This window comes from Triturus cristatus, chromosome 6 (assembly GCF_964204655.1).
Source record: "Triturus cristatus chromosome 6, aTriCri1.1, whole genome shotgun sequence".
In the NCBI taxonomy this organism is placed as follows: domain Eukaryota; kingdom Metazoa; phylum Chordata; class Amphibia; order Caudata; family Salamandridae; genus Triturus; species Triturus cristatus.
In genome coordinates this window covers 1839987432-1840005442 of record NC_140589.1, presented here as the reverse complement: position 1 = coordinate 1840005442, position 18011 = coordinate 1839987432, and the positions used below count along the sequence as shown (strand labels likewise).

The 18011-nt window shown below is 45.7% G+C and overlaps 1 protein-coding gene across 3 annotated transcripts in view; it reads right to left on the bottom strand.

Annotated features, from left to right (window-relative positions):
- LOC146822157 (uridine-cytidine kinase-like 1) overlaps positions 1-18011 on the bottom strand; it is a 280047-nt gene that overhangs the window by 93744 nt on the left and 168292 nt on the right. For all 3 annotated transcript variants that reach the window (XM_085613282.1, XM_085613281.1, XM_085613284.1), the window contains exons 6-7: positions 8146-8335; positions 763-824 (exon numbers count right to left, since the gene is read on the bottom strand). In XM_085613282.1, coding sequence (XP_085469408.1) covers positions 763-824; positions 8146-8335 — 252 coding nt within the window. The remainder of the gene's footprint in view (positions 1-762; positions 825-8145; positions 8336-18011) is intronic.

Here is an 18011-nt window from a genome sequence, read left to right as displayed (position 1 = left end):
CTTGGAGTGCCACCACTCTTCCTCCCCTGCAGTGCTCGGACGTCACAGAGCCAAGCCTCGCTCGCAGGAAACAGCCACAGCAGTAGGAAAAATAAAATGATAACGTTACATTATTATTTTATTTTTCCTTTTTTCACTGCTCAGAGAGCAGTGGGGCGACGCTTCTCCGCTTTGGTGGAGGAGCCACCCCTGCAGGTGTGACCAAAGACATTGAGACAATCTGCTCATGCAGAAAAGTGGCTTTTGTGTCTCTCTCCCTTAGCCTCTTTTCTCTCACCCCTCTTCAGGACTGACTTGTCAGGAAAAGCTGCTTGTTGGAGCCTGAGATCTGATCCCTAACAATCAGCCAACATTAACACATGTGCTCTGTCCCCTTTACCTTCCAATGCTTTGTTCTGTGGGTTGAATGAGATGGGGGGAGGATTGGGGGGGGGGGGGGGGGGGGGAGCGGGAGGGCATACTGTTTTGAATTAGAGGGGCCCCGGTGGACAAATTATAGAAAAGGAGGATGGTGTACCTGAATTTTGAGTTAGCACAAGCACCATGCCACAAAAAAACAAGTGGGGACAGAAGCCAGGTAATGTGCACAAAGGCCAAGCATGCCTTAAAACCAATATTTAGCTTTTTGAAGAAACTGCATCCACATGTACCCTCGAAAGCAACAAGCACACGCGGATGTCAACATGCAGCTTAGCCATGTACTTAGCTGGACTGGTTGCAATAACTTTTCTACCTCCTCAATTTCATCACCCTTGTGCGTACCTTCTCCAGCTGGCTGTGCACGTGCTGGACAATGAGATCCAACGCCACAAAGTTCTCACCACCTACATGGTCAAAAAAAATGAAAAATAAAAGCAATCAGGAGAATGAGCAGCAGACTGCAAGCTATGAAACCATACAGCTTTAATAAACAATCTAATGAAGCAGGACTCCTCACAACTGCCCCACAACACACTGGCTGCTTCTGAAAGTAAAGAAAAACGTTTGCACAGATGGACATTTTTAGGCATTCAAGTGCGATCACTTTGAGGGGCAAAAGTAACACCTAGGTATAAACTGTGAAATCTGAGCAAACAAATAGTTCAAGATTTTCTTTAATCTAACACTGTTTACTGGTGTCTAGGAATTGAGAAAATTGTCCATCCAATAAATTACAGCAATAAAAAAAAAACCACCATCTGCACTTCATTTTGTAAATCTAGGGGCTGCCTTCAGTTCGATATTAGTCCAGTGCAAACAGGAGGCAAGATTTAGATTTGATTTTTCTTAAGCGCTGTGGGGTCTCTCTCATTAACAACTTTGTATGTGAACACCAAGTCTAAATACAGTTTTGTGCATTTATACATATTCAGATTAACATGTTCAATTAATTGGGGAGAGGAGTTGCCCTAACGGCTAGGGCGGTTGACCTCGAATCTGGGGAACTGGGTTTGAGTCTCGGCATCGACGCTGAACATCCTGTGATTCTGGGCAAATCACTTCATCTCCCCGTGCCTAACAAAAATGAATGTGTCCTCATGTAATGCAACTGGTGCTCTGTAAAGCGCTCCGATACCCAAGTCGGGTCAAGTTCGCGCTATATAAAACTCAGTAAAATAAAAAACAAAAAAATTAATAACATGAGGTGCCTGTGTCACAGCTGCGTTTAAACAGCTTAAGTGTGCCAATAGGTCTGACTGGCTTTGGCTGAGCTACCCACATCAAGGACAGAGTTGCTGGAACACAGGCTAAAACTATAGACTGGCTGCCATTAGCAATGGTGTGGCTGACACAGCACTGGGGCTTGGCTACAACAAGCAGTTCTGAGAATCATTGTTCGGTGACAAAAGAAACACGGTGAAGGAGCACACATATGAAGGGAATGGGGAGGGCCAGGTAGGATGCACACATGCCTGCGCAGTACTGGCATACAAAGCTCTGATTCAACAGCCATTGAAACCATTTCCAAGCACTTGACCTCCTGGTAGAGCTACCAGTAGTGGGAAATGATGGAAGAGTAGACAGGACAAAGCCTTCTACTTGAAGAACAGCCAGGTTGGAGTGGCCCATCCTCAGCTTACAGAGGGCTAATTACTCCAGAGAATGTCAATGTGCAGTTGGGGTGTAAATATCATGTGTTCCTCTCCAAATGCTCTACATTTAGGCACACAAACAATGTAGAAAGTGGCCAGAATGTTTTAGTTTGGCAAGGAGGTTTGTGCTCTTCCACCTTCAGGCATTTTGGAGCACAGCAGAAAGCAGAAGGATGTCCCTTAATGAGCTTGCATTTCAGAAGCCAAAATTAAACTACAAGAGCGTGTTCTTTTTTCATAATACAATAAATCACAATATTTTGTCATCTCAGAGGTGCCTACAATTGCTAGACCAAAAAGTCGTAGCTCGGACTACTGCTGTGTTTGAAGATAAAAGTACAATCGGAATGAGGACTTTCTGCAGGAAGACAATAACTGACTGTCCTTAATAGAGGCTTATTTGGGAAAAACACAGCATCACTCCTGCAATTAGAATGAATCACATATTCCTAACTACGTGCTACTAGTTCTGAACAGGACACAGGTGTGCGTAGCAGCGATAATTCATACCTGTATGCATAACCCCTTAGAAGCACGAATGCTCCAGAGTAGCTAAAATTTGGGGAAAGAATATATAATAGAAACTTTTATTTCAAATGGCAATCAACATGGCGAGGGCCAATAAGTGACACCCTGACTCTGGTCTGGTATAGATAAGAGTAGGACCCACAGTGATAGCCGTGATCCGTTTTAAAACACCCCTTTTCGTCTAGATTACCATAACATGCACTTTTAGGGCGCGACTAAGTTACTCTCAGATTTTACCAAGTAACTAAAGTACCTAATGTGGCCTCTTTTGGTGTTGTCATTAAAAGAACATTTTTGGACATCGTGGATATAGGTATTAAATGCTGACTGCACACATTTAAGGAGCCTCTATATCTATTGTTCAAGCCGAGCTAGCAGATAAATACAACATGAACGCAGGGTCCCTAATTCTACAGCCCCTTAACACTGCTGACTAACGACTCAATGATCACTTGGGTCTGTGCAAGACATTTTCCTTATCTCTGGGAAGATGATTCAACTCCTCAGTCAATATGTTTTCATTCATTTTCAGCATTGTGGCTGTTCTGGAGCTGACCTCAAGGTTTTCAAAAACTCTACCAAATGTTGAACCATCTTAGCTTTCTTTTTTGTAGAAAGAGCACCAGCCTCAACATCTCCTCCAACGAGAAACAAAAAGTGGCAGAATGAATGAATTCATCTTGGGCATTGGGATTTATTCTGGACCACATCAGAGTTAATTTCCTGTTTCACTAACTGTACAACTACAGGTAAGGACAAACTGGAAATCAGGCTTGGTTTGACGAACATGAACTGGCCTGCCCAAAATCCCAGGTCACATCGCCTCTGAATAAGAACACAGCCAACCCCAGGCCGGTTTCACTCTTGACAAGTGTGAGAAGTTGGCCTGATGTATGATGTCACTAGTTCTAGTGTACACCTTATATCAGTCCAAATACCCTTATGGTGATTGGTTGTAAAGTCAACCTTATAGACCAGCTATCCTAGTGGTAGCATGGACAAGAGCAGTCTTAGGCTAAACTCTGAATGGCATGTGAAGCCAGCTGTGATACCATATATAATACCTTGAATACCAAATGAAAGGACACCACAACAGATATATATATAAAATAAAGTGTATTTATTCTAGTCAAACCCTCAGCACTCTTTATGAGATTAGAGGTAAGTACAACACAGTCTTATTTAAGCATACATTAAGTCACACAGGTAAGTAATACAGTTAGGCCCTAGGGGCCACGCAAACCATATACTAAGTAAGTGGTATAAGAACCACTGTCACGGAAATAGAATAGGCCTAGGGAATCGCTGGGGCTACACTACACTAGCGTTAGTTAGGAAGTGGGAGGCCCATGGGATTCGTGTGCAGAGTGGAAACACTCACGCGTAATGCGTAAAAGTCAATAGCAATAGTACAGTTTAGAAAACGGTAGATTTAGGACACTTCCGGAGTAGCTAGGAAGTTGAGACTTGAAAACTAGACACTAGGATAGTCACTATCCTGATGAGCACCGGAGTACCCAAGTTACCTAGCCCACAGGCTGCAGGTGCATAGGGGTGAAGATGCGTCGTTTTCGTCGTCGACTCCTATGGATGCCTGAAGAAAGATGCTGACAGGCAGTCAGTGAAGAGTGTCCGGTGGATCCCAAGGCTGGGATCAAGAAGAGAAGAAACCTGTAAGCAGAAGGGACAGAGTCAAGGTCACTAGCAAGTGACCACGTGGAACCAGGATGGAACCAGGCGATGTCGTGAAGATTGCAGGTGAAGGTGAAGCTTGTCGCTGCAGCCAGGAGGACCAGGAAGCGTCGAGGACGACCAGGACCAGGAGGCGAGCTGTCCCACGAAGGCTCTTGCTGTCGGCGGCGTCGAAGTTGGACTAGGACTCACCAAGCCTTGGCAAGCGGAACCCACGAAGAACGAAGGACTTGCTTCTGCTGCAGACCAGGAAGGTCTGGGGTGCTTCTTCTTTGCGGAGAAGCGGGAGCCAGTCTGGAGGAGCCAAACCAGCGCAGAAGATTTCAGGGTGCGTCGTCACAAAGGCCACTAGCCAGCGGGCAAGCAACCGGACAGACGCGGTAAGCAGGAAAATGCTGAAGGGCCCCACGCAGGACTCGTGGAGTGTGGGGGGCTGATCTTCGGTGCAGATGGTGCTTGGGGCTTCTCAATCCCCGGTGCACAACTTCGAGGGTACCTCAGAAGCTGCGCTTTAAGTTACTAGCCACTTTTCCCAGGTAGCCGGTCCCACGTCGCTCGTCGCCTCCACGGATCTCAGCTCTGCTGTAGATGTGGATCAGGGTCGGAGAAGTCTGGAAGTCAAGGCTCTGGTCAGGCTCTGCAGTCGGTTCCTGGTAGAACGTGGGCAAGGCAAAGGGTAGTCTCTTGATGGTGCCTGTTTGCACAGGGTAGCCACTCCTTGGCTACAAGGGAGATTCTTCAGTCTTCTTCTTTCGTCGAATGTCGAAGGTCCAGAGTTTCTGTTCAGTTTTGCAGGTTCAGGATAATCAAAAGTCTTGAGGCCCAACTCCCACTCTTGGCACCGGTTTGAACTGGACTATGCAAGGAACACCTTGTGTGCCCCAGGCATGTCTCATTCCTTTCATCCCACCGCTGCCACCAATGTGAGAAGTTGGCCTGATGTATGATGTCACTAGTTCTAGTGTACACCTTATATCAGTCCAAATACCCTTATGGTGATTGGTTGTAAAGTCAACCTTATAGACCAGCTACCACTAGGATAGCTGGTCTATAAGGTTGACTTTACAACCAATCACCATAAGGGTATTTGGACTGATATAAGGTGTACACTAGAACTAGTGACATCATACATCAGGCCAACTTCTCACAACAAGTCTCCTCAGTAGAGAGGCGCAGTCTCCTCAGTAGTGAGGCGCAGTCTCCTCAGTAGTGAGGCGCAGTCTCCTCAGTAGTGAGGCGCAGTCTCCTCAGTAGTGAGGCGCAGTCTCCTCAGTAGTGAGGCGCAGTCTCCTCAGTAGTGAGGCGCAGTCTCCTCAGTAGAGAGGCGCAGTCTCCTCAGTAGAGAGGCGCAGTCTCCTCAGTAGAGAGGCGCAGTCTCCTCAGTAGAGAGGCGCAGTCTCCTCAGTAGAGAGGCGCAGTCTCCTCAGTGATGCGAAGTGAGCAAGAGACACATGTCTCAGCATACTCTCACTGTTAGACTCACACTTTGGGCATCTCAAATAGAAAACCCCTACAAGTGAAGGAATGATTTGATTTATTTAATTCACTGGTAAGTTCTCAGAATTGCCTTCCAGTCTATCCTTTTTTTGCCACTGCACCACTACAAAGTGGGTCCATATGCAAATCCACCATGACCCTGCTACGATAGGAAAATACCTGCCGAACTGCCAGGTAGCATGGCATCTCACCCCAGACATCAGAAGAGGCAAGGGAGCAGTCTGGTGAACCAGTACTGCAAGGATGAAACTTATAAATTTTGTCATAAAATACCAAGCATTAAACTTCCAGAGAAAACAATCTTTTACCTGAACAGGCACTAGACGACAGGCTAACCATTCATACCCCACAAGCCCCTCTTGCTTTCTGAACCCACCACAAGCAGGGCATTAATAGAGGCACCAGTGAAATTAAGAGAAAGGTCCCAAAAATGCAAGAGAAGGCAGCAAGACTAGTGTAGAATGTAAAATGGAGAGATTACACAATGCTAGCGCTTAAGCATCCTTCATGTTGCCAATGAATTAAGGCACATGTCAGATACCTGGAGCTAAGCACCGCCGAACAGAAAAGAAAAACATATCCCACAATTCAAAAGACTACCGGCACGGCTACATAAACCTGCTTTTCCAAACTATGAAAAAATGGGACAGGTGAATTTACAGTGGGAGAAACAGAAAGATGGAACACTACCAACAACTGCCCTCTGAAGCGGCTTGTTAAGGTAACTAACCAAATCACCACAAATAAACAGAGCAGAGTTACTGGCAAACCTTATACAATTTATAGAATTGCAAGCTTGGATTACCTGAGAGTCATAGGTTACATCACCATGGATTTGATAACAAGTGGCCCTCAAACACAGCATGGTAGAAACGTAAAGACCATGCACCCACAAAACTGGCAAAGACAAGAATTACATTCCGATGGTTCTATAGGAGCATTCCATTCACAGTGGGGTAACTGGAAACTTTCCTTTCCCCGTCTGATGACAGACCCTGTGAAGAGGAGTACTAAACTACCGCGTGGACATAGGACAACAGTTGTACAAGGACGCTCCTGCAATCAGAACATGCGTGATACATAAGCCAACCACATGTGTCTTCCAGGTGACAAAAGGTGGATTCAGAATAATACAGCAGCAAAAACCATGGCTTCCCTGCCACTGCTGCGGTCCAAAAGACTGAACTAGAATTAAGAGGAAATGAAATAATCCTGTTCGAGAACCCCTTAATTAAACAAGTAAATACTATTAGTCTTGAGAGATCCCACTGTACAAACATCTTTTTTTTTTATTATAAATCTGGGTTAACTTTACAGAAATTATACTTATTTTACAACAGAATACAATGTAGGGAAATATCTACACCCTACTTTCAAAAGGTAAATGTCCACTTGACCTATAAATAAAAAACACTGCATGCCTTCAATCTCCTGGAAGCTTTGATCCCAGAGATTTTCAGCATCAAGAATATTTATAGAACACTAAGCAGGGATGAAAAGAACACCTGACAATTTAAAAATATGTATGAACTAAACTAAAGTTTAATTCCATGGCAGAATTAGGTGCCTCATATTTATGACGTGTGCAGTGTCCAGTTACAGAAGAAGATACACGAGTCTGTATTGCATCATCGGACTTTCCTCAAAAACCTCTCCATTAGGAGACTTGCCCATGAATCTAAATAGAAAATCAGCCTGGAGGCCAATCTGTCCTTCATTTTCAAAGATGGAAACTCCCATGATGGGCTGCACACCCTGCCACTAATCTATAACCTGGATCAGAGATGCCCAGACTGCGGCTTACGCAATCTGTGGCATTCATGGGCGGAGCTGAATTTCTGAATAACTAGGCAGCTTGTCGGGAGAACTGCACAGTACAACTTCTCAGAAATAGCGACGAGGAAGGTATTTTTGGGGAACTCAGATATGCATGCAAAATATCAGTGTGGGGAAGTTTTGATTAGTGGCAAAAATGTGGTATCAATTTTAAGTGTCCAAGTATCTTCACTGGATATCTGGAATTGCAATAAACTATGTGGCTCTAAAGGGGAATTCATGCTGCAGAGCCATAAACTTCAGTCATCAACCTGTGCCCATGGCATATACAGTGTAAACAAAGTCTCAATCACTGCCAGTCCTATGACTTCATCTTATAGGTCCACCATCTACACTCCCAACATTGTGCGTACAAGTAAAGAAGTCTTATGTGCTGGCCTCGCAAAGTGCATGGCAGACCATACTGGCTTCAAGCTACCCTGTTGTGCCCTTTTATACTCCTCTCCAACTAGGCCCAAGATATTGTACCTCACCAAAAAAGAAGGCAAAAAGCGCTCCCCAAAGCGCACAGAACACTCACCTCGGGGAACCACAATGTCAGCCACTTGCACAGTGGGTTCGATGTACTGCTCAAATGCTGGCTTCACAAACTTGTTGTACTGTTTGATGACCCCCACAATGTCCCGCCCTCGTTCCATGATGTCTCTTTTAAGGCGGCGCACAAGGCGAATGTCCGAGTCAGTGTCCACAAAAACCTTCATATCTAAGAGCTGAATGAATGGAAAAAAAGAAAAGAAAACCATTAGAGTAATTTCTAATAAGTGTAAGGACATTTGATACAAATTCATACATATGCAGAATCCAGTTTAGGATAAACAATGCAGGAAGAGCTGTCAGATGTCCCTAAAAGCAGAACGGCAGACATGCAAGGGGCATGGGCACAGCTGGGAATGGGCCATAACCCTGGAATGGTAGGCATACAAAGAGTATGAGGTGCACCGGGAGAGCAGAGAAGGGCCCCTGGAACTGAAATAGTGGGTATTCAGAAATAAAGTACACTAGCACAGCTGAGAGAGTTCCTTAAAGATCGAACATGGCTTTCTAGAGAAGTTCTCAGGTGCACTTTGAGCTGGAAAGAGCCCCTAGAAATGTAACCGCAACTATGCAGGATAGTATGAAGTGGACTGGCAGAGCCAGGAGGGCACCCAAGAGCTGATACAGCATGCAAATAGGGGATAGGTGGAGCACCGGCCGAGCCAGAAAGGGTCAATAGGCTTGCAATGATAGAGAGGTTATGGAAGTAGACAAGATATGTGTAGGAACAGCGAGGAAGTGTCCCATATGTCTGAAACAATTGGCATAAAACATTGTGCAAGAGGTTTACAGAACATTGGTAGTGTGTGGGATGGATTTGCACTTGCAGAGCTTGAAAGGGCTCCCAAAGCCAAAATAAAATTACTGGGGAGGCATGCAGTGCACTGGGAAAGCAGTGAGTGGTCCCTAGAATCAGAATAGTAACTGCTTTTCTATGAGAGGAAGCCTTGCCACAGTACAAACTACTTTGGAGATTTTTCACTGCCAAGACATGAAAAACACATGTGCCACTTTTTGAAATACCATGCACTCTGCCCTATGGGCACTTACTCTTTACTTTAAGATATAAAAAAAGGACGTTGTAGGCCTGGCAAAGGTTTTGTCAGGTCGAATTTGCAGTTTTAAAACTGCCATGCTGGGCCGCAGCGGCCGGCACAGAGGCACATTTTCACTTTGTCACTGTAGTGGTGGCATAAACAGTGTTGCAGTCCACTGGTGGTATTTAACTTACAGGCCCTGGGTACACAAGATGTCATATACTAGACTAGATACTTATAGGCAGGTTAAATAAGCCAAGATAGTATCTGCCAGTTGGCACATATACTTTAGGTGTCTGAGGACATTAACTGGGCACTGGACCTCAGCGCTCCAGTGCTCAGAGTCAGTAACATCAACACTAAATCTAGCAGAAAGTGAGGGCAAAAAATAGGGAGGGGAATTGGGTCAGTGCTGCAAAAAGGAACTTTCCTCACAAAGAGCAAGCATGCTTGATCACCATCATTTTTAAGTGCCCTTTTCCGTATAGCACTGCAGTGTGTGACTGGATCCTGTAGACTACTTTACCCCAGTACTCATGAATTTCAAATGACTTATAAACTGGTCAGAGTTGTGGGTGCTCTGAATGGGGGCGGAGGTGAAGCATCCTTCCTGTTCACATGGCAGGGAGGCTTTCTTCCTTTTCCTATATCCTCTGACTGAGACTTGCTGGTCTGGATTTCATGGGAAGTCCCTATGTCCTCGCGCATCTCCAAGTCAGGTTCAACACCGGTGATAATTCAACAGGGAGCGATACATCGAGGCTGAACAGGTCACTCATTAGCCTCTTGAACTTGTATGTCTGAATGACAACAGAGTGAGCATTGCAGCTCTCAAAGTTCACAGGAAGCTGGGATGCCAGTGCTGCTTTTCTTGGACCCATCTCATCACCAGTGAGAATAGGTTCCCCCAGGTGCCAAGGTTGAGACGCATCCTTTTGACACTTTGCTACCGTAGGATGCAGATGAGGCATCTCATTAAATGTCGCACTAAACAATGGCATAAAATGTGAGAGGGAGACAAGAGAATCCATGATGTAGTTCTTCAAAGAGGTGTGGGGGCTTCACTTAAAAATAAATGGCATAGTAGTTTAAAAAATCCAGCTGGAGAAATGTCTATCTTGGTTAAAATTATGGGAAAAAACACCAAGTTCCAGAAGAATTTGAGGGGCTCACCTCCTAATAGGCTGAGTGAAGTAAAAAGGTAAATTTCCAGACAAATAAAAGAAGTCTTACATAAGTACAGTTCAGAGTCCTTGCTCACAGATTGGAAAAAAGCAAGTTACTTACCTTAGGAATCATCCTTTCTGCTGGATACCCTAACTGCAGATTCCTCACCTCTTGAATATCTTCAGGTGCCAGACAGCATCCATATTTTTCCATAGCAAGTGCTCCCACAGGCTGGCAGGTAGTGCTATCGAAATTGGCAGCCACCTTGCACTGCCTTTGGAAGTGACAGTGTGAACTGCATACAGTTTATCTTGAACTCTTCTGCACACTCAGACATGGATCAACTAGGACTGTTTGGAGAGAACAGTACACCAAATCTAACTTTTTAGAATCACAAGTTCACTCTGAATCTGATTAGAGTGAGTATTCACCAAAAATGACACTACTAAAAGGGAAGCAACTTGTTCTTGTGATGGATACTTCTTATCCCACCTTCACCTTTTGAAGAGTTACCAAAGCAGTACCTCCCAAAAGGTGGGGGATCTGAGTGAATGCGCAGCAAAACATACTGATCAGGTCAAATGGCCCTCTGCAGACTTGACTGTTGAGGAAGTAGTGCTTGATGAAAGTATTCAAGGATGCACATGTGGCAGTCTGGCAGGCGTACAGTACTGGAACACCCCTTACCAATGTTGTTGTGGCCCCTTTGCTCTGGTGGAGTTAGCCCATCGTTCCTCGGAGGCTCCTTCTTGGCCAGGAAATTGCATATTTTAGGCACATCATAATCCACTTGGGCAGGGTTCATTTCAGCACTTCGCTTAGTGCCAAAGCCCACCAAAAGCTGATCACAGTGGGATGTGGCAGACAGAAAAGGGCCAGGAGAGTTACAACTTTCAGCAGAAATGAACGCAGAGTCTGCAGCACCAATTTGTCTGGAAAGATGGTGTACGGGAGTTTGACTGCCAGCATTTGCAGCTCACTGACATGGAGCCAGAAGTATTTGCCAAGAGGAATACAGTTCTTGAGAGGTAGTAGTCCCAGAGAATAGCTTTGCATGGGCTCAAAAGACTTGCATGTAAGGAAGCAAGAACCAGTTTAAGGTTCCCCTAAGGCATAATAAAATGTCTCGGTGGGAACATGTAAAGGGCATCGTACTTGGGGACTTGAAAAATCAAAGTTGGTCCGGCAAACACAGAAAAGCCCAACAAATATGCTTTAATTATGCCCACTGCAAAGCCATGGGCCAGATATGGTACAAACAAAACCTCAAATAACATTGTCTGTTCAAAATCAACTCTGTCAGCACAGCAGGCCACAAACTTCACCTAACTATTCTAACATAACATTTGGTAGAGGGGTATCTAGTCGCAAGAGTAACATCCACTCACTCATCAGATATATCAAAACGCCGCTCAGTTGCTGCCACTTAAATCGCTAGGCTATGGAGAGTGGGGTGCAAGACCCTGCCCTGTTGCAGACAGGAGGTCCTCCAGAAAAGTCAGACTGTTCAGAAGACAAAGCAGACTTTGTTATCTATTAATTGCACTGCTGTTTTTTAAAATTGTACATTCTGCTACTTTGGGGAAGAAAGATGTATCTTTAAAAACGAAACGTTGGAATTGTTCCTTAGCACCAAACTTAGCATTTTCGGGGCTGTAACTAGGTTACTTCCCTCACTTAATTTTACCAAATTGGAGGGCGGGACGTCAGCTAAGAGTGGGCGGAACCCTGACGCCGGCACAGGCTATATATTTATGCCTGGAGCGTGTTGCGGACGCGCGCAGCGGGCGTGCCGATGGCGCGCCTAAGGCAAGCCAGTCTGCCCCTGTCCGCGCCCGACAGGGGCAGGGGTCAGGCTACCCTGCTCAAAAGTATAGTTACCCCACGGTCAGCCTAAAAAATCTGGCTCCCGAGGTACTACATCCTCTTGAAAGTGATGTAGTACAAAGATTGCAGAGGTTGGAGATATTACACCCCAATCCTAGACCCCATATCTTTGTTACAGCTAAGGAGGAACAAAGCAGGAGTCCAATGAGCCTGCCCATAACGGTAGCGAATGCTGTCCTAAATAAACAGCGATTTCAAGATCTTAATGTGATGTACCTTAACACGCGCTCCATGGTTACGCACCAACTTGAAATCTTCCACATGCTAACTACTGATTCCCCGGATTTGCTATTTTTAACTGAAACGTGGCTCTCAGAGGAATCTTCTCCTGGGATCCTTGCAGCCCTCCCGGAAGATTATCTGATTTATCATGCCGACAGATTGCCTGGAAAAAGAGGAGGGGGAGTGGCGGCGATTGTGAAGAAAGCTTTGCGTGTCTCCACTCTGCCTTACCTCAATCTACCATCTGTCGAATCATTGGTAATTAAAGTGGATTTACTTAATAGTACCCTCATATGTGTGATACTGTATAGAACCACTACATATATGCCTAATTTCCCTAAAGCCCTAGCTAACCATATTGCGTCCTTGTCTACGGACTATGGGAAAGTTTTGGTTGCTGGTGATTTTAATTATTGGCCTAATGTGAGAGATGAGGGAACTTCATCCAAGGAACTCACTGAGCTGCTTTCGAGTCTTAATTTCACTCAGCATGTTTGTATCCCCACGCATATAGGAGGCCAGACCAAGTATGGACTATTAATGTCACTGTATGTAAGCCGACTATTCTTCCCTGCGTGTGGTCAGATCATTTTATTATTAGTTTTAAATTAAACAATCTGGCTCGGTCAGAACAGTTATCGTCCTCAAAAACATTGTTCAGAAATTGGAATCGGGTTGATGTAAATGCACTTTTGGATACCCTTTCCTTTGAACAACCACTCTTTGATGGAGATTTAGAGAGTAGGGAAAGAGAGATCACTAAATGGCAGAAGAAGGCGTTTAACTTCCATGCTCCTTCTCGGATTAAACATTCTCGCCTTAGGCAACACGAAGCATCCAAATGGTTTACCAAAGAGCTTGGAGCTATTAAGCCTCAAGTATGTCAGGCTGAACGCAAATGGCGGAAAACATACGCCATGGAGGCTAAAATTATGTATTTAGCTAAATTAAAAGAATATAAAACTGCGATCTTCGATGCAAAGAGAGCTTTTTTCACCACTAGAGTACTTGAATCTGAGAACAGTACTAAGGAAATCTTTAAGATTGCGAAAGAACTTTCCAACCCTAGTCGTGTGGCACCCTTTATTAAAGCCACTCAGGAACTCTGTGATAATTTGAACTCTTTTTTCGATGAAAAAATAAAGAAAATTCAGACTTCCATTACCTGTAACAGTTATGTTGCAGAAGATAATGGGGCTCCCTCCTTTCACTGGATGTTCTCCCTATGTTAAATAGGGACAAATATTTAGAATTGGTTGCTAAGGTTAAATCTGGTTCTCCTATGGAGGAATGTCCTATAAATATTAAAGCAATCCTTCTGGCTTTCCCAGACCCCTTTTTTGAGTTACTCAATCTCTCTCTATCACAGGGTATTGTTCCATCTGCCTTTAAAGAAGCGGTAGTCATCCCCCTTCAAAAAAAGCAAGGCTTAGATGTCGACAAATTGGAAAATTATCGTCCGATCTCCTTACTTCAGTTTCCGGCAAAATTGCTGGAAACTCATGTGGCATCCTGTTTTAGTTCTTTTATGGAGGATTCTAAGTTTTTGAATATCTATCAGGCAGGCTTTCGTCCTGCTCACTCCACAGAATCGGTGATTGTATCTGTCCTGGATAATCTTAAAGGACAGGCTGACATGGACTATAATCAAGCTTTAATCCTCCTCGACCTTTCCGCGGCATTTGACACCGTGAAGCATACAATTTTGTTGGATCGCATTGCCGCGAAGGGTCTTGGAGGGTTTGCGCTTGATCGGTTTGGGTCCTTTTTAAAAAATCGTTAACAGTCGGTCTAGCTGTCGCCTTTTAAATCCAACAGTGTTGCAATGAGTTGTGGGGTTCCGCAGGGCTCCTCTGTGTCGCCGATTCTTTTTAACATCTATATACGTCCTCTCATATGGAGTCTTCGGCAGAGGGGGTAAAAATCTTTAATTATGCTGATATGCAGCTGATCTTTACCTTGGAGAACTCCAGCGAATACAAAGATTTCATCAGAGATTCGATGGTCTTCATAAAGACCTGGATGGATAGGAATCAATTGAAACTAAATTCGAAAATACAGAAATAATTACTCCATGTAATAAAATCCTCCACTGGGCTCCCTCTTATTGGCCACCTGAATTAGGTGTGGCTCCAATTCCGAAGCCATCGGTCAGGAGCCTGGGTCTTTATATAGACTCCGATCTGTCCATGGGTACGCAAATCAATGCAGTTACCTCTGCCTGTTTTATTCAGCTTCGTAAATTACGTAAGATTAGGCGCTTCTTTAGTAGAGAGGCCTGTATTCAAATTGTGATTGCTCTTGTCCTTTCCAAGCTGGATTATGGAAATGCCCTTTATCTTGGAATTCCTTTAAACCTTAGACATCGGCTTCAGATGATTCAAAACCAGGCAGCTAGACTGATCTGTCTTAAGGATAGGAGATGTCATGTTACCCCGCTCCTTAAGGATCTTCATTGGCTCCCAGTTGAGCAGCGTGTGCTGTTCAAAACGGGTTGTATACTCTTTAAAGCCATCCTAGAAATCGGCCCCAGGTAGATTACTTCTTGCATTAAAAAACACTGCCCTGAACGCAACTTGCGTTCTAAGCATCTCAATTTTCTGGAGGTGCCTAGAATTAAACGAAAAAGAATGGGCGGGACCCAGCTCTCCTACCTGGGACCGCAGTTCTGGAATTCTTTGCCCAATTACATAAGACAGGAGTTAGGCTACCTGCGGTTTAGGAAGGTGATAAAAACTTGGCTTTTTTCTTTAGCTTTCAATTAGGTCCTCCCTCTTTTGTTCTCCTCTTTTCTGCTTAGACTCTGTAGCGCCAAGAGACCTGTTGGTGTATGTGCGCTTTTATAAGTTTTCAAATAACATAACATATGTGCATTCTCAACAAATTGAGACCGCACACCCTTCTGGCCCAATCCAGAGCTACCAAGATGATCTGAGCCCAGTCCCACCTAATCTTCAGAAATCAGGGCTGGAGGTAGCAAAGGAAGAGTACAGGGGACCTGTGCCACACTATAGACTGAATGTGCCTCCAAGTAAACCTCCTAGAGAAACTCAAGTGCAGGATTGCCTGTGCGTGGTAGATGGCTGCACCTTTGTGATCTCATAAGACAGTCATGCTAAGGATGAAAGTCTGCTCCAGGGCCAAGATGGTTGTTGGAACCAGACATGGTGCTGGCACTGCTGGAAGTGGATTTGAGGCCTCAGATGATGGCAAGTAAAAACTTGCAGTATGGCATCTGGAATCCCTCCATCTAATGCAGGCCTCAAAAAATCCACTTGCCAGCTCGCCATGGGGAGCTAATTTTTTTTAAGGCAAGATAGTGTTTGGACCTACTGGACATACAGATATCTCTTAGCCGGAGATATACACAATGCACACAATACTTTGCAAAAGAAACAGGTAACTAAGGTAACAGGTAGTTTAGCACAGAATTTAGCACAGAATACACAGTGGTCCCCAGGGGAAGACCAAACCACATACTGAAATAGTGGTATGCACACCATGACTCGAGTTAAGATAATACTCAGAGGATGTAGAAGTGCCGGGGACCCATGGAACCACACAAGGTGAGTATCTAGGAGCCTCACGGAGGTAGTGTGCAGTGAAGGAACCCGACCGCATTCTCCGTACCTATCAATGTGTAAGTCACGGTTGCAATTCTAAAGAAAGAGGACCCTTAACAGTGGACCCTGAAGAAACCTCGTGGAAGACAAGAGGCTGGAGAGCCATGCCACCCCTGGATACCTTAGCAACCAGGATACCTGCCCCTGGAAAGCCGGGTGCATAGGTGTGAAGTGGCGTCCGAAACCGTCGAAATCAATGGGAGACTCCAGTAAGATGCTGCTGCTGGAGAAGGTGAAAAGTGTCCGGTGGATTCAAGATGTGAAGAACCCGCAAGCAGAAGGGACAGAGTCTCTGCCACTCAGGAGTGACCAGGAGGCACGGAAGACGAATGCTCACCGATGTCGGGTGTTGCAGGTCAGCCGACGGTGATCTTGGAACTGCAGCTGTGGGGACCAGGCGACGCTGTGGTCCCACGTCGGATGTCGAGAGTTGAGGGGTCGGTGTTCGGCTGAATCACCAACATCCTTGGCAACTGCAAACAACGTGGAAGTAGAAGAAGGTGCAATGAGGTCCAGGAGACTGACCAAAAGCAGGGGCGTCCGGGCAGGCCCGAGCAATCAGAGGAGCACAAAGAATTCAAAGGTGACCCTCGACAGGACCCAGAGGCCGGAGGCACTGGAGCCGCAAGAGGCCCTTTGGCAGATTACCAAAGTAGCTGGCCCACAGTGCAAGCAATGTTGTGTGGTCGAAGATTTTGGTCACTGGAGATGCTTGAGGTTGGGGTTACTTGGAGCCCGAAGATCTTGATGGAAGGAGGCCAGCAAGCCTTTGCAATGGCAAGTAAACGCGGTGCACAGGGTTTCTGTTCCTGGCCTCAAACTTGGTGAGAGGACAGGGCAGGCCTCGAGAGATGTGGAGAACCACCACATGTGTTGCTGAACCTTTCGGAGTCCGGGGGAGCCCAGGATTAGCCGACAAGTCAGCTTAGTTGTGGGGACAGCAGATGCAGGGAAGGGACTCCTTCACTTCAAGGGAAATTTCTTCAGGTGTCTTGGATGCCCACAGGCCTTGGAAGGTTTCCTGTATGGAGCACAGGCACCAACACTGCAGCAGACAAACAGGGAGAAGAGATCAGGAGCAGCAGGAGTCTTCCCGAGCGAAGTCCAGAGTGCCCAAATGGTCGAAGTTGAAGTGATGTCTGAATTGAATTGTGTCCCACGACGAATCTAGGGACCCACCCTCAGGTAAGCTCTCAAGTACCCCAAGGAAAGGGGTGGGACGATTCAGGGCTCCCTCCCAGGGGAGGAGTTGGACAGTGGGGAGGATACTCCCATGTCCGTCGTTCAGTTTCGCGTCAGAGCGGGATCCAATGGTTCCCTGAGCTGGTTTGAACTGGACTATGCAAGGAGGGCCCCAAATGTGCCCTTCAAGCAGACTGAGTGGCGTTGGCAAGCGGTCCCATCCGGCCTCAATACACTAAAACCTGTCTGGGAGGTGGTTGCACCTCCCTGTGACAGGATACCTATTGTTCTGCCTTCCCCTGCTCAAGCTTGGCTCAGCAACAGGAGGGCAGAATCGGGACTCTGGTATGCAGTAGCCATGTTGTGCTGTCCGGGTCTAGAAGACTGCTACCGGGAGCACTGACAGCCTAACCATTTACGGTGTGGGAGGTATGACTCCAACATGTTTGATACCAAACATGATAGGGTTAGTTACAGCCAGTTTCAAGATGGTCATCGCGTAATGATGCGATGCTTCTCTATATGTTTTATGGCTGTCTCACTTACAACGCGGGAGAATAGACTCCGATGGCTGTAGGGGTGTCCTGCTCATGCACGGGCACCCTCACACTTAGAACCGAGCACCCTGCCTTCAGGATTGAAAAGGCTGCAGGAGGGGTGACATAGGTTTTAAGTGCAGTGACCCTAGCTATAGGGAACCTATATCGTCAGTAAGTGGGGTTAGCCCCAGCTTA